This window comes from Lepidochelys olivacea, assembly GCF_965140295.1.
Source record: "Lepidochelys olivacea isolate rLepOli2 genome assembly, chromosome: 7".
Lineage (NCBI taxonomy): Eukaryota > Metazoa > Chordata > Testudines > Cheloniidae > Lepidochelys > Lepidochelys olivacea.
In genome coordinates, this window is record NC_140417.1 from 121,733,815 (window position 1) to 121,758,751 (window position 24,937).

Consider the following 24,937-nt stretch of genomic DNA (forward strand, 5'->3'; position numbering starts at 1 on the left):
ACAACTGCAAGGACTATCCCACCTTCAAATGTTTAACAAACCAAATTATAAAGATTTATGCCTTGCTGCTGTAAATACATAAATTATGCATAAGGCTTTTTCCAGCTAGGATAAAGGTGTAAAACTGAAATTTTTAGGCAAAGCTGCTTTTAAGATAAGTGAATAAAAAAAAAAGTAAAAATTTTCAAGAAGTGAAAAGATGTTTCTCAACCATAATGAGAAAACGAATTATCTGACCACAACCCACCCCCCCCAAAATTTACCTAGAACACAGGATTAAGGGAAAAAAAATCAGGACAAGTGTTTTGCAAAAGTCAGGTGGGAAGGTAGCAGGGCTCATAGAATGGAAACTGGTTTCTATTCTTAATTATGAAGCAATTACAACTCCACAATGTGTGAATTCTAGAAATAATGGTAATGAGCCAAAATTTTGCCACCAAAACTCACATAGCTCACCTGTTGTGTGTGGAAGAGGTGTCACTTTTGGGGGGTGGGGGGAAGTAGGGGGGAGTCTCCTCTGCAGTATCCTCTTTGTCCGTTCCTTTTCAAGCTCTCCTAGTATTTTATAAAATGAGTGAAAAAAATATATTGGTAGAAAAACAAAATGGAAGAGTCTGGATATGGTAGTAGGGGAGTGGATTTTAGGGCTCTGTGGGATAGAAAGAGAAAGGGCAATTTGAAGAGGGGAAGTGAGAAAAGCTTATTAGAATTAAGAAGATCACGCTTTCGCTTCACACTCATCCACTCACCCATTTTCTCCAAACCTCTCCTCTCATTTCCACACATTTTGAATCCAAACCAATTTATTCTCTCTCCTCCCACCACTTTTTGCTTGTCAAGTAGGGACATTACAACCATATTGTACATAACTGATGTCAGAGAAAGGGTTAAGGTGGCTTTTTTTTTTTGAATGTGTAGGGAGAATTGTCTACCGTCTTAACTGTTGGGTTTCATGCACAATTTTCTCCTATTTGAAACTTATTAACTATTGCTCTTCATACTAAATTACCTATCTTCATTTCTCCTGGGAGGTTACTAGCATGTTTTTCTCAGGGTTGGACCTGCTTCTATTGCAACAACATGAAAGAAATGAATGTCCTCCTGTAACATACAGTCCAATAAAATATGCACAGAATATTTTTAGTCTTTATTATAAAATATCAAAAGTATAAAACTGTACAAAATACAAAGGCAGAATGTGGCAGTGCTTTTTTTAGCTGTCAAAGTCGTAACTGCTTCCTGTTGCAGGTCAAGTGTTTCACATACCGTTTGATTTCACTGTATCTGTATGAAAGTCTGACTGCTCTTATCTAGCACTGAAAGGAAGTTTAAATTGAAGTACAAGTACTGTACCAACTCGGCCATTAAAAGAGGGACTCAAAGTTAATAACGTAGTTTCAAAGCTTTCTTCCCTAATAAGTGTTCTTCAAGGTGAACTCCCTACTGATTAAGTTTCTGCACTTTCTGTAAAGCTGCTGCTTTGGGGGGGAGGGGGGGTCCCCACTTGCTTTACCTTAGAAATGTCAAATCTTACCTTCCTTGTTTTTATTAGATTACTGTATATGGCCTATGAGCTCTAATTCCCTAAATGAAGTGATAAGGATGGTGAATAGATCTTTCCTCCCAGGTAACCTGCAAAAGATTTGAAAAATTGGGCCTGTGTCTTTTTGCTGCTTTAACTTTTATAAAAACACAAGAAGGGATTAAAAAACAAACATTCTGCTTGTGTTTTACCTTAGAAATACCAAGAATCTCAGGTCTGCTAGTTTTGCAGAAGGAGTTGCAGGTAGTATCGGTGATGTTTACTGGGAGAAGAGCACCTTAACAGAAGGGATGAAGGTTGAGTCTTTTAACAAAGGCTTCTTCTAATTGAATTTAAATAAATAAATATTAACTTTCAATAGTTTCAATCTCTTCTCTTCTCTCCTTAATTTTCTAGCTTCTGCAGATCCTGAATTTCTCAGACAAAGCAAGGGGATTAAAAAAAACAAAACTCTTCAGACTCCCTCTAAATATAAAAGGGCACAAGCCCAATATTTTTCCTTTACCAATCACTTTTCAAACAGGTGATAAGAGTATTTCCTGTTATCTCAAAGTCCCTTCTTTCTTCTCCCCTTACAGGTGCTTAGTTTTTACTACTTTGGTACTTGCTTAGCCACCCTGGAAAATGCAATGATGACAAAAGCTGCATTTCTAGGATATCAAACAAGCAAAGAAGTTTGAAAATCTTTCAGGCCATTATGTATCAAGGTAAAATCCAGGCCTCTACCACAAGTAGGGCATGGAAAAGGTAATGTTCTGGCCACAAATACTTGCTACTCAGCACAGGTTACGAGGAGTTCTCCTAAATTCATCTCTTCTGAAATTATTTGAATAGTTTTTGCCTGTCACAGACTGATTAAATGTTTCCCAACAGTAAACTAAGTGCTTTTAAAAAATTGTTCAAGAACATGTACTGGGACCCTTAACTTTCCAAAAATTGAAGTTTCAGCAGATCCCATTACCATTTCTCCTGATAAGGAAGAGAGAGCCATTTCCACAGTTATTTTTTATCAAAAAAAATCAAAAGCACCATAACAATTCCTTCCCTTAAAGCTGTGATGCCTTGTCAATTTCCAGCATTTTCAAATTGTGGCTAAATATGAAACAGTAACTGAAAAGACATTGCTTGGATTGTAGTTTACAGTTTCCCCCACCAACAGGCTAATGCTGTCCATTTGTATAAGATATTTCTCCATGTCTCAAATCCTGTAGTAATCCTGAGGTCTTTACTTCATTGCCTTGCACAGTCTTACAGCTTCATGGTTTATTGTGGACTATATGCTCCTGAAGCTAGTAGCAAGTTTCTGCGGGTAAAATGGATGTGTATGACTGGGGTTGATTTGGTCATGTATGTACCCAACAGCAAGTCCTGTGAGTTTTCAGGCAGGTTTATATGTCCAGTGGCTGTAGTAAAATCATCAGTTTCTAAGTCTTCAAATACTTTCACAGCATCCCACAGCCGGACTGTGTTATCCATTGAACCTAGGAAGAAAGTGGGGAGTTAGAAGAAACTTTGAATTGTATCAGTGCATAATTTAAAAGCAATACTTAAAGACTAAAAGTCAGCAATATTCTCTAGTATGTAATTACCAAAGCCATAGTTGCACAGATTGAATTGTAATGAAGTTATGGTGAAACAGCTGCAAGAAGAAAAGGAGGACTTGTGGCACCTTAGAGACTAACAAATTTATTTGAGCATAAGCTTTCGTGAGCTACAGCTCACTTCATCGGATGCATTCAGTGGAAAACACAGTGGGGAGATTTATATACACAGAGAACATGAAACAATGGGTGTTATCATACACACTGTAAGGAGAGGTTTCAGAGTAACAGCCGTGTTAGTCTGTATTCGCAAAAAGAAAAGGAGGACTTGTGGCACCTTAGAGACTAACCAATTTATTAGAGCAAAAGCTTATGCTCTAATAAATTGGTTAGTCTCTAAGGTGCCACAAGTCCTCCTTTTCTTTTTACTGTAAGGAGAGTAATCACTTAAGATGTCGCAATATTACAACAAAAAGACTTCAAAAACAGACTAACGAGAGACTGCTGAATTGGAATTAATTTGCAAACTGGATACAATTAACTTAGGTTTGAATAGAGACTGGGAGTGGTTGGGTCATTACACAAAGTAAAACTATTTCCCCATGTTTATTCCCCCCCCCCCCACGTTCTTGTCAACTGCTGCAAATGGCCCACCTTGATTATCACTACAAAAGGTTTTCTTCCCTCCCACCCCCGCACTCTCATGCTGGCATTAGCTCATCTTAAGTGATCACTCTCCTTACAGTGTGTATGGTAACACCCATTGTTTCATGTTCTCTGTGTTATATAAATCTCCCCACTGTATTTTCCACTGAATGCATCTGATGAAGTGAGCTGTAGCTCACGAAAGATTATGCTCAAATAAATTTGTTAGTCTCTAAGGTGCCACAAGTACTCCTTTTCTTTTTGCGAATACAGACTAACACAGCTGCTACTCTGAAATCAGAGCTGCAAGGTACAGTAATAAAATTAGAGCTAGTAAGATAAGATTCACCTTGTTCCTGCCATTGCAGGATTGTTCATAACATTCAAAATGTAAGGCCCAATGTTGCAAACAAATTGACTTCAATAGGACTACTCACAATAGTAAAGTTTAGCACGTGCATAAGTATTTGCAAGATGGGGCCTTAACAGTCCGACACAAGCTTTCTGAGGGTAAAGCAGAAGGAACTACTTATCTTCAGATCTAGTTTTGGATGACTTTACAAATAGACTCTAGAGTGAGTTTCTTACTAGAGTCAAACTGGTAACACATTTCTAACTAATACAATTGTTTTCTGTATTTTTATCATATATAATTATTAGATCTAAAGAACTATGTTAAAAAGAACATTGTAATCTTAATGTTAAGTACTCAAATCCTATCCTCTCACCCTCCATGGACTTCTGGAGGGAGTGTGGACTAGAGAGCTCCTGCCCCTCTCCCCAACCCCTCTACCCCGATCCCAATTCCAACCTCCCCTTACTCCCCAAACTCCAGTTCCTTTTCCCCTGTACTGCATCTTTTCCCCACCATCCCATTCCTCACCCTTGGTACCTGGCACCACAGTAACCTCCAGCAGTTGTGAGGAGCAATTGCAGGAAAAGTCCTGCTCAGCCCCTGCAGCCCCAGGATGGAGCATGCTCAGTTGCGATGGCATATGCAGTCTGGTTGGCACACAGAAGCTGTGGGGGATGGAACATGCTCAGTGCAGAGGGAATCTTTGGAGAATAATCCTCCTAAGCCTTTAAACACACATCTACTGAGCATGTACGAACTGAGATTTTACAGAGGCTTATAGCTTGGCAAAATTAGGTCAAATTTTCACAGGGATGGCAAAAGGCTCCGAGCTGCAGTAAGGAATCATACTTAGCTGCCTTACAAAGTTACTGATACTAAATTGTTAGCTTCATAACTGCAAAGTATTGGTCAGTAAGCGGTAGTTTGATCCTTCACAATGAGGACATCAGTCACACAAAAACATCATCATTCTAGTTCAGACTACTTTTTTCCAAATGAACAAAAGCCCGAGCTACATACCTGATGCTAAAATTTCCCCATCTCTACTGAATCTGAGTGCATAGACTGTATCAGTGTGCCCTTTCAACTCTCCCACCATCAAACCATGGCCAATATCCCACAGAAGCACTCTTCCATCTGTTGCTCCAGTAGCCAGGAATCGTCCATTAGGAGAAAATGCCAATGAATGAATTGGTCCCTGTAACAGCAAAATCCAGTTGGAGAGTCAAAAATTAGTTAGACAAATCTACTTGCATTCAAGAGAGTCAAGCTGTATTCATTTCAAACCTTAGGCCCCAAAATTAAACATAAGTGTTTAACATACAGTCACTGAGCCATTGGTCCTCTTTCTTTACAGCAGTCCTATTTAAATGGCTTGGAATCTGCCTACTTAAGAGACTGCCTCTCTTCTTGCGCCACATTATCATAATTGTGATCAGCAAAGGCAATTAAGCCGGATCCCACTTTACTTAAAAGTAGAGTGTTCTCTATGAGGAGGCCTAAGCTTTGAAACCTACTCCCCAGTTGATCCAAAATAATCTGAAATTTGTTAATCTTCACAGTGTACTATTTACTTGTGCTGAATGGGAACAGATGATTGTGAAGGAGGGGAGTTTTATTTGTTGGGGGGGGGAGTTAGTCAAAGTATCTAGAGTAACAGAGACATATTTTTGTATATTTTATTAGAAATGTAAACGTAATATACCAACAGGGCACTGACCATGTACTGTTAGTGAAGCACTTTCATCTTGCCTTTGACACTCCTTTACCTTATGTCCAGTGAAGATTCTTACACAGTTCCCGTTCAGAACATCCCAGAGTCGTACAGTCCTGTCTGCTGAGCCCGTGGCAATATAGTTGGAGTTGGGGTGAAACCGGGTACATGTGACGTCAGCAAGATGGCCAGCAAATATCCGTAAAGGCTGATAGTGATCCGTAGCCCACAGGCTTAACAGAAGAGAATATTTATAAGACTAAAGAAAAAATGAGACTAGTGAAGCTTGAAATCTTGTATGTGGCGAGGGAGATATGTGCTTATTATGCAGGTGCCTCCAGTTGACCCATTTATGGAGTTAGCAAAAGAGAGATAATCCTTCTCCAAAACAAAGCAAAAAGAAGTGCTCCACCTGTGGCCATCAAAAAAGCAAGTGAAGAGATGCAATAGTTTCCCCAAAATGAAGGGGCAGGGATGTGCATTTTCCTCTCTTAACCAGATGGTTGGAGAAAAGGGAACATTATCTCTTTAGGGATGCCCCAGCTAATGCTGGCTGTATAAAAAAGTGAAAAAGTAAGCACTTTAATTTTTACACAAAGTGTGATGAAACTCATTCCCAGTAACTGGATGCAGATAAGAAATACCAATTACCAGCATCAAGGGGTTACTTAAAAGTTGTGTATGGGGGTGGAGGGAATTTGTATGCAGGGATTTGTATTACTATAAAATCCAAACTGAAAGCCCATCCAGGCAGGGGCACTGGAGCCAGGGGGCCATGACCCCATCACTCTTCAAAGCATAGCCCTCCCATTTTTTACTTGCGGTAAGAGAGAGCAACTGGGGACGGGGGTGAAAAGGAGGCGGAGAGGAGTGAGTAGGGAGCGGGGTCTTGCAGGGAAGAAGCAGCATAGGAGCAGGGCCTTGGGGAGAACAGGTGGCAACAGGGGACGGGGCCACAATTTAGGCACCAGTGAGAGCCCCCACCACACACACACACTTTTAGCTTGCTTCTGCAGCTCTTGCATTCTGGTTCTTACCGAGCCACTCTGTCATGTCCACCTGATACAAAGTAATATCCATAGGGAGAGAACTGTGTATCCCACACTGGATAGTTGTGTCCTTTATATCCCACGAGGCAAGTGAACGTTTGAAGGCTCCACAATCTGACAGTGCCATCCTCTGAACAGGACAAGAGGTAGTTCCTGTTACAGAGCAGGAGAGGAGAAATACAATGTATGGAACTTTGTCAGAATATTGGGCCTATACTGCACAAATAGTGTAAGACTACTCGTGTGTCTGTGATAAGTGTACCACCCATTGACTAGCTGTTGTGTGGCATTTGCTGAAGAATCTGAGCCCTCATTGGATTCAGAGACAACTGATACACAGTGAGTTCTACTGGGACACTGCATGCAAAGAAAGGGACAATTAATTGTTGATTCTGTTAAATACTGTAAGACAAGTCTATGAGAAAGTGAGCATGTCTTTATTAGGGATCCTAGATATCAGTTTGAACCAAAAAACTGCTGATAAACCACTTATAATTGGTCAAAAATCAGTTTTAAAAATACAACCCTGAACAAAATGACAACATTCCCTTACAGCAGGGGTGGCCAACCTGAGCCTGAGAAGGAGCCAGAATTTACCAATGTACATTGCCAAAGAGCCACAGTAATACGTCAGCAGCCCCCCCTCAGCTCCCCCCACCCCCCGCTTCCAGCGCCTCCCACCCACCAACAGCCCCTCCGATCAATGCCTCCTCCTCCCTCCCCACACCTCCCGATCAACTGTTTTGTGGCTTGCAGGAGGCTGGGGGTGGGAGGAGCGAGGTCATGGCAGGCTCAGGGGAGGGGGCGGGAAGGGGTGGAGTGGGGGCAGGGCCTGTGGCAGAGCCAGGGGGTGAGCAGTGAGCACCCCGGCCCATTGGAAAGTTGACATCTGTAGCTCCAGCCCTGGAGTCGGTGCCTGTACAAGGAGCCGCAGATTAACTTCTGAAGAGCCGCATGTGGCTGCGGAGCCCCAGGTTGGCCACCCCTGTCTTATAGGGTCTTTCATTAGAATTCACATCACATTCAGGCAGTGGCAGCATGCAGAGCTAGGAGCTGACGGACGGACATGTTGCCTTCCGGGAGCCCCACCAAGGTAAGGGTGCTGCTTATCCTGTGCCCCAACCCCCAATCCACCACCGAAACTCCTCCTGCTGGGGGGAGGTGGGTGGGAAGGGTGGGTGTTAGCAGACTGCCCTCAGCAGTGGCTGGTGCGACTGGCCCAGGGGCTGCCTGAGCTCCTCCGGCAGCCCCGGAGCCGGCCACACCAGCCGACGCAGAAGTCACAGAATCCGTGACAATCTCGCAGCCTTAGTTACAGGCTATAGCATTTCCACTTCATACTCTGTGGTTTGCTTCTTGGCCAGGCTGCTTACCATGTTGCTGCTATGCATTTCAGTGTGTGTTTACATAACAAAAAGAGACTAAATGAGTGCTTTAAACCTGTTTCTGATAAACCACCACAGCAATCTTTATAATTGCACACTTTTAAAAATGTCTTCTATGCGAGACTACCTACTGCCATGCATTCCCATAACTAAAATAAATGCTGCCATAACATTTCTCCTCTTTACTATTTACATATTCAGCTAAGACAGCTTAAGGTCATCTTTCAGATAAGATTGTATAATTAGCTATCACAAGTCCTGAACCTGTAAGGTGCTGAGCACCCTCAACTCCCACTGACTTCAAGGGGAGTTAAAAATGCTCAGCACCCTGCAGCAGATGCATTGACTCTCATAAGATCAGACCTTCACACTCACATGCAATGGTACCATTATGAACTGCTTGTGCAAGTATGGTCCCGACTTAGAGAAAAAGCTGCATTCGGTACATGTTTATAGCAACTACCATTTCATTAGCACTTAAAAACTATCGTTCTAGGGAATTTTTAAAACTTATTTTACCTATCAGGACTGAAGCTGGTACCATAGACAGGTCCACTGTGACCATATAAAATCTTCAACTCGCTTGCTGTTTTCTCATCCATGATCCTCTCCAAGACATCATCTGATTCTTTGTCTATGAGACTGAGATCTGTAAAATGTCAGAGGTTCCCATTTACAACACACATGTATAATTAATCTACGCTGGCTGTCAACAGTTGAGCATGCTTACATTTATACAAAAATAAATGTATGATTTAAGCACAATATATTGTCCTTCTTGGTGTTCATTGCAAGTATGAAGTGGACAAAATATCCTTCTTAATATTTACATAAACAACTAATATTCAACACCAGCTACAAAACAGCAAGGATATTTAAGTTAGAGTCTAAAACCTACAGGCTACTCTAAGTTACATAGCGCACCAACATAGGCAATTTCTTGAGGACTGTTGTGTGTATGTATACAAGTGTGTGAAGGAAACAGTGATTAAAATGATTCAAGTGAGAACCTTTAAGATTACGGCTTTGAAGGATCTGAAGAAGGACCATAGGTCCTTCACCTCTGAATTTGTGATATGCTACCCTATATAACAGTTGAAAAAAAATGTGGTAGATGTACATTCATGTTCAGAACCTGACCATGCAAATATATTTTTGGATGGGGGTATTATACTATAAGCACACATTTTCAGAAGACATTTTAGAATTGTTTGGAGCCTTATTTCCAGATAACAATTCTGTTTTGTACACTTCACCAAGAGCATCTAAAATTAGTTTAATCCTCAGAAAAGCCATTTCTGATCTATCCACAATTCAGTCTCTAATTATCTTGAAAGACCGATATCCTGTTTAAGAGTCCAGATTTCTACATCTCTCCCTAAAAAGCTTTAAACTACTTGCCACACACCCATGTTTTTAGATTTCAATAACCTTTTATTGACAGCTACACAAGTAGTTAACTTTCAGTCTATAAGTTACCGACTGAGACCTCAGTCTTCCATCACTTAAGCAACATGGATAAGAAATCTTCCTTTGGTACTCTGTGCCTCTATAAAACTATCAACACCGCAATCTGACCAGATCAAGCCTTCTGGAAAACACAGAATCTGATTGTTCATAGTAGTTACAAGTTATCCAAATTTAGTGTACGATTCATATAAATGTAGAGCTGGAAGGGACCTCACGAAGTCATCTAATCCATCCCTACACTCTAAATCAGGATTAAGTATACCTGACTGGTGTTTGACTAACCTGTTCTTAAAAGCCTCCAAATGACAGGGACCCCACAACCTCCCTACATAACCAGTTCCAGTGCTTAACTATCCTTATAGTTAGGAAAAACTTTAATATCTAACTTAAGTCTCCCTTACTGCAAATTAAGCCAATTATTTCTTGTCCTAACCTGAGTGTATATGGAGAATAATTGATCACTGTCCTCTTTATAATAACCTTTTATGTATCTGAAGCCTATCATGTCCTTTCCCGTCACCTTTTCTCTAAACTAAACACACAAGTCTTTCAACCTTTCTTCATCAGTCAGGTTTTCTAATCCTCTTATTTTCGTTGCTCTCTTCTGGACTATCTCCAATTTGTTCATATCTTTCTTAGGTGTGTAGTATATACTATGTGGAATGTATATTTTAGATGTTGACACACGTGAAAAGATGCCTGCTTGTCTAGCAAGGTAAGAGAACAGCCAGGTAAAAAGCTGAGCGAGCAACCTGATCAGGTAAACAACTGAATTAGCAAACTAATCTTAGTGCTAGGCAGCAAAAGTGTTTATATAATATATAATGAATAACTTTGTAACAATGTATTTAAGGTGAGCACCTGAATGTGGGTGTGTGCTTGCATTTAACCCTATGCTGTGCCCAGTTTCAATGGACTGATCACTCACTGAAGCAGCAAATAAACGACATACTTCTTCAGCTCAAGAGTCTGTCTGTGAACCTGTGCATCCCGGGTAGCGGAGAAAGAACTGGTCAACAAGGTAGTACCTAAAACTGGCCACAATACTCCAGCTGAAGCCTCACCAGTGCCAAGTAGAATTGAACAATAACCTCCCATGCCTTACCCACCACACTTGTTAAAACATACCAAAATGACAATTGTCTTTTTTGCAGCAGCATGACATTGTTGAGTCGTATTCCATTTGTGGTTCACTATAACCTCTAGATCCCTTTCTGCAGTTCCATTGTCTAGTCAGTTATTCCCCATTTTGCATGTGTGCAGCTGATTTTTCCCTCTTAAGTGTAGTACTTTGCATGTCTTTATTGAATTTCATCTTTTAATTTCAGACCAATTCTCCAAGATCATTTTGAATTCTAATCCTCTCCTCCAAAGTGCTTGCATTTACTATCAAAAAGGCAGAAATAAAGGGGAATGGAAACCACTGGTTGAACCCCCTTAAAGATTATTCAAACTTTTTCCACCGGGTGGAACATATGAGTGCTGCCTCTGCCAGGAGACCCTGTGAAAGCGACTCTGACACAGGGCTGAGCACTATGGAATAACTCCTTGCCACAAACATTGGCTTGCACGGGGAGGAAGAATTAGGGTCTGTTTGGTATCATCTGCAAATTTTACATCTGTATTCTACTCCACCCTCCAAGTCGTTAATGAAAAAAATCAGGGTTGTCAAACAATTTAGAAAATTAATCGCGAGATTAAAAAAATTATTCACGATTAATTCAAGTTTTAATCGCACTGTTAAATAATATTAGAATACCATTTATTTTAGTGGGGGAGTTTTCTATATTTTCAAATATAGGCTTAGGGCTGGGGGTGCGTGAGGCTCCAGCCCTCTGCCCCCGGAGCTGTATGCCAGGGCTGCTTCAGCACCCCACTGCCGATGCCTCCCACTCCCCCCCCCCAGGTTTAACAATTAACACGTTAAAAATATTAACGCATTAATTTTGCTGTCAGTTAATCACAGGCATTAATTGCGATTGACAGACCTAGAAAATATTGACTAGTACTGGACCCATGACAGACCCTTGTGGACCTTACTTGATATGTCCTCTCAATTTAAGTGAACCACTGATAACTACTCTGAGTACTGTTTTTCAGCCACTTGTGTACTCACTTTGCAGTAATTTCATCTAGACCATATTTCCTTAGATTGCTTATGAAAAGGTCTTGTGGGACTGTCAAAAGCTTTATTAAACTCAAGCTCTCTCATGTCTACTGCCTTCCTCATCCACTAGACTGGTAAACCTGGTAAAGGAAGACTTTAGGCTGGTTTGGCATGATTTGTTCTTGAAAAAGCCATGTTGGCTTTTACTTATCACCTTATTATTCAGCAAGGTATGAAAGCATGTGCTTAAGTATCCTACTGAATCAGGGCCATAAACGAAGCTATATTCCCTCCTCTCAGCTTCCAAGTGCATCTTATCTACTCTGTGTACACTAGTTCTGTGTAAACTCTTTGAGAAAGAAGTGTCTGGATTTTGTGTCTTGTATATATCAAGCACAGTCTGCATTTAAATAATATATACACACACGTTATCCTCTTTAAAAGCTGAAGTCAACCTGACCACTTCCAACAATTTAAGAAAGCTATTGTGATATTAGCATTTCTCTCTGCACAAAACTGACATAAAACTATCAGAATTAATACTTAAGATAAACATATCTTATTGTCTTCATTACCTGCTGCTGATTTCACGCTGCGTAGCTTTTTTGGTGTCACAGACCATACTCTTACAGTGGAGTCAGCAAAGCCTCCTACAATCATGCTAGAGTCATCAGTGACATCCACTGCAGTAAGACCCTGTACACAAAACAGTCACTTTATTTTAAGTTTTGATGGGGAGAGGAGACGTATAACAAAGTTCAAGCACTAGACAATCCTGCCATTAATATTAAGAGTATAAACTACCTTAGTTCTGCATAAGCTATGGGAATTATTCCAAGACAGACTGGACAAAAATACATGTATATGAAACAATAACTACAGCTAATATTGTTAGGCCATTTAAAATAAAGATATTTTATAAAAAGACCCATTTAATAAGCCACAGCAATGTTGTTCCCCAGCACTATAGTATACAGTGTATGCAGAATTCATGATCACTCACTGTTGTAAGAAAACCCCACACCCCACCTAAAAAGTGAAAGGGAAGAGAGAAGGAATGCAGAAATGCCTAACCAAAAGGAGTGCAGTATTAAGATAGTCTAAAGAAACCTTTAAACAGAGCTTCCCTTTTCATAGCGTTTTAAGTCTAAAACTTTCAATTGCATTACACTTTATTGAAAAAAGAAAAGCAGTACTTGTGGCACCTCAGAGACTAACACGGCTGCTACTCTGAAATCTGTCATTATGCAAGGCCCTGAATTTAGCCGTATGGAGTGGAAATTTTTTTAAATTTGTTAGTCTCTAAGGTGCCACAAGTCCTCCTTTTCTTTTTGCGAATACAGACTAACACGGCTGCTACTCTGAAAACTGACTTTATTGAAAATTAGCTACAAAATTCCTTGTTTCAACTAGTAATTTTCTGCTATAACATGAGCACATTTCCCCTCAGTAATTCTGATCAAATCTATTCAAAAGACTTCTCAGCAAGGTCAGTGTAAGATATACAAGTTTGCCCCAGGCATGTAAGTGCTTCAAGTTTATGGTCTCAATATTAACTGAGAAGAATCTTTACCAGACAGCAAAGTAACTACTTAATATTTGATTCAGCCACAGTATCAAACTCTGGGTCTGAATTCTCTCTGCAGAACCACATTATGGCTTCCTTTTTCCTTACCTCAGATATTTTGTGGTTTCTGCCACCACTTTCCCCTCCCTTTTTCATACTACCCCAGTTACCCCTGCTGACCTGGTAGGCATTAAGGAATGTGTAGAAACAGATGGAAGGCAAACATTCTGGAGCAAGACGCACACGTTTTGTGGCTTCCTTCATATTCATTATTTTATCCAGCTTGTCAGAGTCTTTCAGTTCAGGAAGAGGAATTCTATAAGAAGAATGCATCTTATGAAGCAGAAATGCCTTAATATTGTGAATTAAATATGGTAGATGGAACCCTCCCCTCAAAGGACAGCAAAGCCCAGGCACCTCAGTGTCAGACTGGATGACAGGAGGAATTTAACAATAAAAAAGGAGGTCTGGAGAAACTAACTAATGAGAAAAGATTAAAAGAATTAAATACTTGTAATTTAAAGAGAACTATAAGATGGGGAGGTATCAGTTGGAAGAGACAGAGGAGAATAATCAATACACCCAGGTCTATCACAGGATAACTATGAGTCACCAATGTGATGCAGACATGAAAAAGGCTAATGTAATTCTAGGATGCATCAGGTGAGGTATTGCCAGTAGGGATTGGAAAGCGTTACATCGTAACACACGTCACTGATGAGACCTCATCTGGAATACTTTATACAGTTCTGGTCTCCCATGTTTAATAAAGATGAATTCAAAGTGGAACAGGTGCAGAGAAGGGCTACTAGGATGATCTGAGGAATGGAAAACCTACTTTACAAGAAGAAAGTTAACATCTTGGCTTGTTTAGCCTAACAAAACAAAGGGTGGGGGGGAGGGGCAGAAGATATGATTGCTCTTTATAAATACATCAGAGGAATAAACACCAGGGAGGGAGAGGAATTATTTAAGGTAAGGGCCATTGATGACACATGAACAAATGAATATAAACTGGCCATCAATAAATGTAGGTTTGAAATTAGACAGATTTCTAACTACGAGAGGAGTGAAGTTCTGGAACAGCCTTCCAACAGTAGTGGTGGTGGGGGGGAGAAACCTAACTTGTTTTAAGACTGAGCTTGATAAGTTTATGGAGGGTATGGTATGAAACTGCCTACAATGGCCTATGGCCCATCCCCAACTTCTATTAGCAAACATCTCCAATGCCAGGAGAGAGGCATGAGATGCGGCGGGCTCTGCGTTACTAGAGAATGCTTGCTCGTGTGTGTGGCTGGCAGGTCTCACCCACATGTTCAGGGTCTAACTGATCACCATATTTGGGGTTGGGAAGGAATTTTCCCCCAGGTAATTTTGGCAGAGACCCGGGGGATTTTCACCTACCTCTCAGTGTGGGACACTTGCTGATTTGAACTAGAGTAAATGGTGGATTCTCTGTAATTTGAAGTCTTTAACTCAAGATTTGAGGACTTCAGTAACTTAGCCAGATGTTATGGGCCTACTACAGTGGGTGGGTCAGGTTCTGTGGCCTGCAACATGCAGAAGGTCAGACTAGATGATCATGACAATCTATCAGTCGATGAGTAAAGTGAGGGAGGGGATCTGATAACTATGAATACTTGAAGGATCTAAACACGGAGGTTGAGATATTGCTTAGAGTGATCTGAAGAGGCTACTGGGTAACGGGATGAAGCTTTAATAAGGAAAATTTAGTAAGAAAGTCTAGAAAACTTTGCAATGGTGAGGTCTTTTGGGCTGTGGAATAAACCTCCCAAGGGAAATGATGGAAGCCTCATTGCTAGGCCCTAGACTGAACAAAGCACTAGAGACAGTATAGGAAGCAATTGAGAATTGGTAGGGAATAGACTAGATTTATCAGGTATTCATGCCAATTTCTAGGTTACCTGGTTTGTGGAGGAGCATTAGGGTCTTGCTTTTTACTTTTTGATCCCATGCTCTCTCTTTTAGGTTTTTTCTTCTTTGGTTTTCCTTCCTCATTCTCCCCCTCTTCATCTTCATCATCCAAAGGCACCTCAATCTCTGGTTCTTTTAATAAGCCAAAGAAAACCTGCAACCCAAGAGCTGAGTTACTCATGTAACAAAAAAAACCTTTGCATTATTTTTCTCAATGAAAAATAATCCTTAAATGGAACGAGCTTAAGTAGCAGCAAATTAACGAACAATATCTAGGCTCTTTGAATCTAAGGTATTAACAAGATGGAACGTCACTACCGGTTAGTCTAACCGGTTTGTGACCCTGTACATGCTACGTTTCACTATCATACTACTGGGCAACTGATCCTGAGAGATGCTGAGCACCCTAAATTCCCTTTCATTACCTCTTTGCATTTCTCTGAAAGCAGACTATCTATAGTCTAGGTTACACTTAACACCCATATAGCTCTTGATATTTTCAAAACACTGTACAAACAATTAATCCTCACACTAACTACTGGTGGCAAGCATTATCTCCATTGTACAGGTGAGGAAGTTAAAAATCAAGTATTGCTTAAAGTATTTTTTCCACACAATGCAGTCAACCTGTGGAACTCCTTGTCAGATGATGTTGAAGGCCAAGACGATAACAGGGTTCAAAAAAGAACTAGATAAGTTCATGGAGGATAGGTCCATCAATGGCTATTAGCAGGCATGAGCAGGGATGGTGTCCCTAGCCTGTGTGCCAGAAGCTGGAAATGGGCGACAGGAGATGTATCACTTGATGATTACCTGTTCTGTTCATTCCCCCTGTGGCACCTGGCATTGGCCACTGTTGGAAGACAGGATACTGGGCTAGATGGACCTTTGGTCTGACCCAGTATGGCCGTTATATTCTTAAAGCCAGACATGTAACCAAAGGCAAAGCCAGTATAAGAATTCAGGAGCTAGCCCTGTGTTCAGTCCACTAAACAAGGTTGTCTCTTCCAGTGGTCTGATGAGAGACCAGCTACTAAAGGGTGATTATCAATCTCTTTCCCTCTGCTTCAAAGCGAAGTTCACCATCCTCTGCCATTACCATCCTGGATGTGCTGCCAAGACTCAGAATCCAAGAGTTCTATTTATATTAAGGCAATGGTTATATCACCTTCAAAATACTCTACATGCGGCAACTGATTATTAATAGGCATAACAGGATTTGCCTCATACCTTTGCTTTATTAGCCTCCCGTTTAGCCTCCCCTGCCAAGCTTCCCACCATAGCATCTATCTGTTGTTTACTGCGAGGCATTCCATCAAAGATATCAATGTACAGATGCTCCTGAACAATGTTCCAGATTTGATTGTTCTGTTTTTCCTGAAGGTGTCTCTTCAAGAGTTGATAAGAGTCACGAGAAATGCGCAGCACAAACTTGCTTGTTCGGAAATCCAGCATGGTCTCATTCCCTTTCATGTGCTCCTTTTTGGTTAAACTAGATAATACACGCAGGTCATCTTGGTAATAACACTCTTGATCCCCATGAAACCTATTAAAGAGACATTAAAACCATATGAAGGATGGTTTATTACAACAATACAATCTCCCAAATACCCACAAATTGTATACTGCTCAGTAGTACATCTTAATAGCAAGTAATAATATACCTCTATATAGCAACTCATCATTAAGCATCCCAAAGCACTTTACAAATATATAGGATAATTTCACAGCTGAAGTGAAATTACCTCTGGAATGGAATGTTGCAGCCTTTTATAGCACACAGTAACAGCACCCAGCAGTTCACAACAGGAAGTGAAGAATACATTTCTAATGAAACTGCAGTGAGAGTTTCAAATAGACAAAATGTTACCACCCAGGTCACTGGGACTAACACTACTACTCTGAGTAAAAGTGCTTTAGGGATCTTTAATGGCCACAAATGATCAGCATCTCTATTGTACGCTAAACAACTAATTGGTTGTATTTAAAGCAGATTCACATTTTCAATGTAGTTTTCATACCAGACCGCTAAATTTTAGAAAAATATGCACATTTTACATTTTCCAATTGCACATTTATCAAATCAACATGATTCAATGCCTACAAAGTTAACCTAAAGATACAGATTACTACTATGCTTTATATATTTACTGAGAGCACATTATAACATTTGCGGCTGGGAATACTGCAATTAAGTTTGCAAAGCAATTTTTATTGATAATTATTGGGAGTGGGGGGAAGAAGAATACCCCTTGGGCTGAAATATTTCAGGCTTGATCTAAAGCCAAAGATGAGTTATAGTGGAGTGGAGCAGGTAAGGGACAAATTCAATCATTTTTCAGACCTTAAAGAGAAATTTAAGAACTTTTGGAAACTTATAAAAACCATATTATTAAAATACCAAACTCTGCATGTGACTAGTTTTCAATGAGGAGTTGCTGTGTAATTTATCATTTGAAAAAATATTTATGTTATAGGTTAAGCAAATTATTTTTATATATATAAAACAAGACATCTGACTACATTTTAAGTCGCTTGCAACACTAGTTATATTAGTGCAAGTATTTATCATACATCCACTACTATAGCATCTGGACATGCTTTAGTCGAATGGTACCCAAAACAGGAAGCATATATTTTATGACCCTCCATCAGCAAACTCCCGGTTCCTGGAGAGGATGCATGACCACTGCTAGCCCACTATAAAGATGATCCAAAAACTGTATAACTCTGTAGTGTAAAAGAGATGTTTTGTGCATCTATGCTGTATCTTGGATTAAAACATAAGGAGATGTACAACAGTTTGCAACATTACATAGCACCACAACTACAGATTCTTTTTTTCTCTTCAATTTCCTTTTCATCTTTAAAAAGATAAATTAAAAAACCTGTGCTAACAGATTTAACCACACAAAAGTGATGACATAAGAAAGGATGCAAACACATGAAGGTAAACACATTACTTTTCAAAGAAAGACTTTGCTTCATTCTCATGCTGGTTGTAGACCAATTCCAAATACATATGCACAAAGAGAGGATAAAACAACTGGGATAATTCAGCCCGATGACAGTCTAGGGCACACTCAATGAAGTGCTTCAGTCCACTGTAGTATTCCTCGTACAGCGCTGGGTCCCCCTGCTGTTTGTAGGCAGACAACACTGCACTCACATCTGGCTGGTCTTCTACAGGAACACCTCCTCCAACTGCAAAAGTGTCAAGATACACAAGAGAGTTTATGTCTGTATATATGAAAGAGAATGCATGCAAATATATGATGGCTGACGCTTGCCCTGTAATTGTAATGCACATTGAGAGCTCAGAATGAAATGGGTTGTGTAAGTACCGTATGCCCATTTACACATATTTTCCAGAAAACTGGTTATCAATGTTCAAGTCATGGGAGTTCACAAAGGCCTTGGCTACACTTGCGAGTTACAGCGCAATAAAGCAGCCCCGGGCGCCCTAGCTCACTCCCCGTCCACACCGGTAAGGCACGTAGAGCGCTCTGACTCCACGGCTACAGTGCTGCTAGTACTCCAACTCAGCGAGAGGAATAATGTTTGCTGTGCCCCTGCTGGAGCGCCACGGCGCCAGCGTGGACGCCCTGGTCCTATATTGCACTCGGATCGGCCTCCAGAAGTGTCCAGTGTCAGACCCGCCCTTTAAATTCTCTGGGAATTTTGAAAATCCCCTTCCCGTTCGCTCAGCCAGGCTTGGAGTGCTCTCAGTGAATCTTTCCAAGTAACCATGCCTCCACACACCAGGCGACCCCCAGTATGGCGCAATGGCGAGTTGCTGGACCTCATCAGTGTTTGGGGGGAGAAAGCTGTCCCGTCCCAGCTGTGCTCCAGCCGTAGGAATTATGATACCTTCAGGCAGGTATCAAGGGACATGATGGAAAGGGGCCATGAGCGGGACGCTCTGCAGTGCAGGGTTAAAGTGAAGGAGCCGTAGAGTGCCTACCACAAAGCCCTCAAGGCAAACCGCCGCTCCAGTGCTGCCCCCGCGACCTGCTGTTTCTATAAAGAGCTGGACACCATACTTGGGGGTGACCCCACCTCCACTCCGAGCACTACCATGGACACTTCAGAGCCCAGTGCAACAAGGCACGAGGAGGAGGAACAAAGCGGGAGCAAGGGTGCTGAGGCAGAGGAAGACACCCTGGAATCCCTAGATGCATGCGGCCAGGAGCTGTTCTCAAGCCAGGAGGAAGGTAGCCAGTCACGGTGGCCGGTGCTTGGGGAAGGACAAACGCCAGAGGAGGTTCCTGGTAAGCGGCTTTTATTTTGGGAAGGAAGTTATTTGGTGCAGGCACTTGGGGCGAGGAGGGGTACGGCTGCATGCATGCCTAGATGCGGAATCGGGCATTGATGTGCTCTCTCACATCGCAGTAATCGGCCACAGTGGGACGGGTAAATTATGCTATTGTGTAGACTGTGCTTGCCCTTAAGTACGTGGGACTCATTGCTCTGTCTGGTGTGAACAATGCTGTCTCCGTTAAGTGTTGCGTTTTGTCTTTACAGATGCAACCTTGAGATCTCAGCCGTCCATGTTATCACCGGCCAAAAGACTCCAAAGTATCAGAAAGAGGCCACGCAGAAGCAAGGAAGACATGTTGCATGAAGTAATGCAGCATTCAAGTAATGAAAATCAAAAAGTGCAGAGTGAAAGGAGTATCCGCCAGCAGAATGCAGATCACCGGCACCAAAGCAAGGAGTGGCTGATAAGCATCATGGAGCGCCAAGCGGACTCTATCCAGGCGCTCGTAGCCATGCAGGCGGAGCACTACCCCACCCCCAGCCCTTGTCCCAAAACTCTTTCCCTTGTGCCCCCATGTCACCTCCAACCCACTTTCCTCAACATCCAGGTTCTTACCGCCACCAGCTGCTTCCAACACCTGTAGCTTCACCACCCAGCCCTGAAAACTATGACCCTTACTCTCTGCACTCAACCCCCATCACCATGCAGTATAGCCATCCTGAAGTGCAGCACTTATTGCACAGCACTCCAGCCAGGACATACACAAATCTGTGATTGTACCGTTCCCCATCCCACCCCCTTGCCCTTTCTGTTTCCCAAGCAGTTGTGTTTCTTTTCAATATATGGATTTTTTTGGCTTTGAAAACATTCTTTATTATTGCATAAAGTAAAAGATACCTTAGTCCAGGAAAGAAACAGGCACTGCAAGTCAGCATAGCACAAACAGATTCCTACCAACACTGAAACCTCTGCACTTCACTCCTGTGCAGGGCACCAGACATTACTGATGGCTTTCAGCCTCACATTGCTCCCTCAAGGCATCCCTAATCCTTGCAGCCCCATGCTGGGTCCCTCTAACAGGCCTGCTCTCTGGCTGTTCAAATTCAGCCTCCAGGTGTTGAACCTCCAAGTTCCATGCCTGAGTGAATCGTTCACCCTCCTCTTCACAAATGCTATGGAGGGTACAGCACGCGGATATAACTGTGAGGATGCTGTTATCATCCAGGTCCAGCTTCTCATACAGAGCGCGTCAGTGGCCCTTTAAACGGCCAAAAGCACACTCTACAGTCATTCTACACCGGCTCAGCCTGTTGTTGAACTGCTCCTTGCTGCTGTCAAGGCTCCCTGTGTAGGGTTTCATGAGCCACGGTATTAAAGGGTAAGCGGGGTCTCCAAGGATCACAATGGGCATTTCGACTTCCCCTACGGTGATCTTCTGGTCTGGGAAAAAAGTCCCAGCTTGCAGCTTCCTGAACAGGCCAGAGTTCCGAAAGATGCTTGCGTCATGCACCTTTCTGGGCCAGCCTGTGTTAATGTCTGTGAAACACCCACGGTGATCCACAAGTGCCTGGAGAACCAGAGAGAAAAAGCCCTTCCGATTAACATACTCAGAGGCTAGGTGGGCTGGTGCCAGAATTGGAATATGCGTGCCACTTATTGCCCCTCCGCAGTTAGGGAAACCCATTTGTGCAAAGCCATCCACAATGTCCTGCACGTTACCCAGAGTCACGGTTCTTCTGAGCAGGATGCGATTAATGGCCCTCCAAAATTGCATCAACACGATTCCAACGGTCGACTTTCCCACTCCAAACTGGTTACCGACCAATCAGTAGCTGTCTGGAGTTGCCAGCTTCCAGACTGACTAGCCACCCGCTTCTCCACCGTCAGGGAAGCTCTCAATCTCGTGTCCTAGCGCCGCAGGGTGGGGGCGAGCTCCTCACACAGTCCCATGAAAGTGGCTTTTCTCATCCAAGAGTTCTGCAGCCACTGCTCGTCATCCCAGACTTGCATGACGATGTGATCCCACCACTCAGTACTTGTTTCCCAAGCCCAAAAGCGGCATTCCACGGCGGCAAGCATGTCCATGAATGTCACAAGCAAACTCGTGTCGTATGCATTACTCGAGTGGATATCATCATCGGAGCCCTCACTGCCACTTTGGATCCTAAGGAATAGCTCGACTGCCAAATGTGACACGCTGGCGAGACTCGTCAGCATACTCCTCAGCAGTTTGGGCTCCATTCCCGCAGACTGAAAGAGAAGACAGGGCGCACAGTACAAAAAAAGTTGAAAGATGGCGCCAAATGCGGACAGAAGCGCAGAGAATGCTGGGATGCGAACCAATGCATCACGGGGTGTTGGGACAGGACCCAGAATGCCCTGCACCCTCTACCCCCTTCCCACAAGCCACAGCGTCAGAATGGTAAGAGGTGCTCTGTGGGATAGCTGCCCATAATGCATCGCTCCCAACGCTGCTGCAAGTGCCACAAATGTGGCCACGCCAGTGCGCTGTCAGCGTGGACAGACTGCAGCACTTTCCCTACTGCGCTCTACGAAGGCGGGTTTAACTCACAGCGCTCTACATCTGCAAGTGTAGCATTGCCCTAAATTTAAATCTGAGATGGAAGATATCACATGAATTATAAACTCAATGTTCAATTCTTCCTATCAACTTCCGCTATATTTTTTGTGCTTCATCTGCTACCAGCTTCCATTTAAGTTAGTTTTTTTATAAACAACTTTAGGGCCTAATTCTACTAAAAATATGTTTCGATGGAAAAAACCATTAATAATAGAAAAATGTTTTCTTCAGTGGTGTTACTGAAATCATTTAGACAAGATAAAGTATTCTCCCTGTTTTGTAAAAGAAAAAACACTGCACAGCTAAAATCCTCTTTCCTTCACTGTGTGTGTCATACTATGTCCAATATTGCTGTGTACAGCTCCTCTTTCTACACTGGACCACCACTCAATCCAGAGTCCTGTTCAAGGTCTTTGTTGTGATAACCAAAGTCCTCCAGGAGATTGGCCAATGCTACCCAACAGATCTATTCTCCCTCCATATCCAGGACCTCCCATGACACCTGAAACCTTTCAGGGAATAGGGAGAGATCGATGTAGGAGACCGAACTTTCACAGTACCAGGGCAATGGAACTCACTCCCACAAGAGCTGAATAGTGACTATAGATCTAACCACTTTCAGAAATAAACGTCAAACTAATGTCTCTGATTTAAGTTATTGAATAACTTAAGTCAATAAAAAATTAACTCAAGTTACAGCCAAATAAACTTAATCCACAATCTGAGCATCCACACACAGGCATGCATCAAAATAACAATAGATGAATTGCAACCAACCTAGATTTTGTTTCTAGTTACCATATACACAAGCTCTGGGAACTGGACAGTTCACGCAGGCCACTGAATAACCTTCTGCTAGCAATGACTTTTGTTCACTTACCAGTGACCACATACATCGTGCATGACTACTTTTTAAACTCTACTGTTCAGGACAGTCATCCTATCAAAACATTTGCATCACTGCATCTTTTAAGTTCTTATCATCACAGTACCTGAACACCTTCAGACTGTAACATCACCACCACTACACAACCCATATGTTGGCGCTAAAAATCTCAGGTTTCAGAGTAACAGCCGTGTTAGTCTGTATTCGCAAAAAGAAAAGGAGGACTTGTGGCACCTTAGAGACTAACCAATTTATTTGGGTGCTTTTAATATTCTGTAAAGCTAGCACACAAGAGCTCAGATAAGAAAATCAGCTTTATCCCATGAATATCTCGATAGGTGGTAACCCTGCCTAGAAGTAAAAGCACATAAAACCCACTCTGTCTATCAGGTACCCGTTTCTCACTAAAAACAATTAGAAGTCCTCGTGGCATCTTAGCGTCTCAAAGGTTTTGTCAGTCTCTAAGGTGCCACAAGGACTCCTCGTTGTTTTTGCCGATACAAACTAAGAGGGCTGCCCCTCTGAAACCCGTTTCTCACTAGGAATTCTCCCCATTCCAGCCGCTGCGTCCCAATCCAGATGCCCCCTCTAACTGCAGAAGATGCCCTCACCCGTAGCAACCTGTCCAGGGCGATAAGGCAAACCGATGAGGGGTGACCCCTCCTGTACGTGGTACGCTCAAGGAGGGTGATGCCGCCATCCTGGCAGCCCCATCTGAGGCTCCCTCGGTCACTCGCTCTTCACCCGCCTCCTCCTCCGGGGCTCTCACCTTTCCCTGGCGGTACCGCGACGACAGCGGCGGCGGCGCCGGGGGCTGCAGCGGCACCAACAGCGACGCTCCCTCCGGCCGCTCCAGAAGCGGCGGCGGCGGCGACCCGGCTCAGCAGCGCCTCGCCCCCGGCAGCGTCTGTCTCCCCACCAGGGGTCCCCTGGGCGCCGGGTCCCGAGGGGCTGAGGGCAGCCGCGGCCACCTCCTCCCCCAGCAGCCGGGCCTCCCGGCGCAGGATGTCCTCGGACTCGTGGAGGTTGTTGCGGCGCAGGAACTGGAGCACGGCCAGGAGGGTCTGCCGGTCCGTGGGGGCGGGGGAGGCGGCCGGACCCGGGGGGGCCGGCTTGGGGGGAGCGGCCTCCCCTCCGCTCCCCGGGGTCCCCGCCACCGCCTCCCCCTCCGCCGGCGCCGTGGTGGGGGGAGCGGCGGGCGAGGGAACCGGAGGGGGCTGCGGCGGGACACCCCCCTCCGGGTCCGGCTTCACCACCACTTCAGCCGGCTCCTCAGGTAGAGCCGCCATCTTGCGCAAGGTCCCCCCATGAACCGGCAGCGGGCCGCCGTCAAGCGCCGACGCGTGTGCGACACTGACGGCAAAAGGGCGGGAGCCCGGCGCCTTTTGCGACAGGTCGGGTATGGATTTACGGCAGCGGGGTGTCATGCTCTGCCAGTGCTCTATAGGAAGAGTTGTCCAGCGAGTCTTTAAGCCTGGATCCTGCCTATTGTTCCATGACAGCAGCCCCTTGCCCCTGTGGGGAGCCTGAATGACTTAATTTGACCAGCCTGAGAAACTTTCAGGATCAGGACCAAATCTGCACTGTCTTCCCAGATAGGGATTGGATTTTGTCTCCTCCCACTCCCATTTCTTTCATCTGTCACCATTATTGCTTGCGCTATATGTTAAGACATGGCAGTGTCTGCCCTTGGCTTTTAGACTGCCATCCCAAAGCTCTCCCTTTGAGTATCTCTCCCAGACCTGAAGAGTTCTGTATATACTAGAAATCTTGTCTCTTTCACTAACAGCATTGGTCCAATAGAAGATATTATTACATCACCAACCTTGTCTCTATTAATTTTAAGGGCAGTTAGTAAAATCCTCTCTGGAATGCAGGATTTTGTGACCCATGTGTTG

At 43.2% G+C, this 24,937-nt stretch overlaps 1 protein-coding gene across 1 annotated transcript; it reads right to left on the reverse strand.

Moving 5' to 3' along the window:
• Positions 1–1,135: 1,135 nt before the first annotated feature.
• TAF5 (TATA-box binding protein associated factor 5) lies at positions 1,136–24,372 on the reverse strand. The gene is made up of 11 exons (XM_084635055.1): positions 23,809–24,372; positions 18,275–18,515; positions 16,542–16,857; positions 15,302–15,465; positions 13,557–13,692; positions 12,385–12,505; positions 8,752–8,881; positions 6,836–7,000; positions 5,854–6,031; positions 5,105–5,282; positions 1,136–3,024 (listed from the first exon to the last, which is right to left on the reverse strand). The coding sequence occupies exons 1-11, from the start codon at positions 24,326–24,328 to the stop codon at positions 2,807–2,809; spliced, it is 2,367 nt and encodes a 788-aa protein (XP_084491181.1). The 5' UTR covers positions 24,329–24,372; the 3' UTR covers positions 1,136–2,806.
• Between the last annotated feature and the right edge of the window lie 565 nt (positions 24,373–24,937).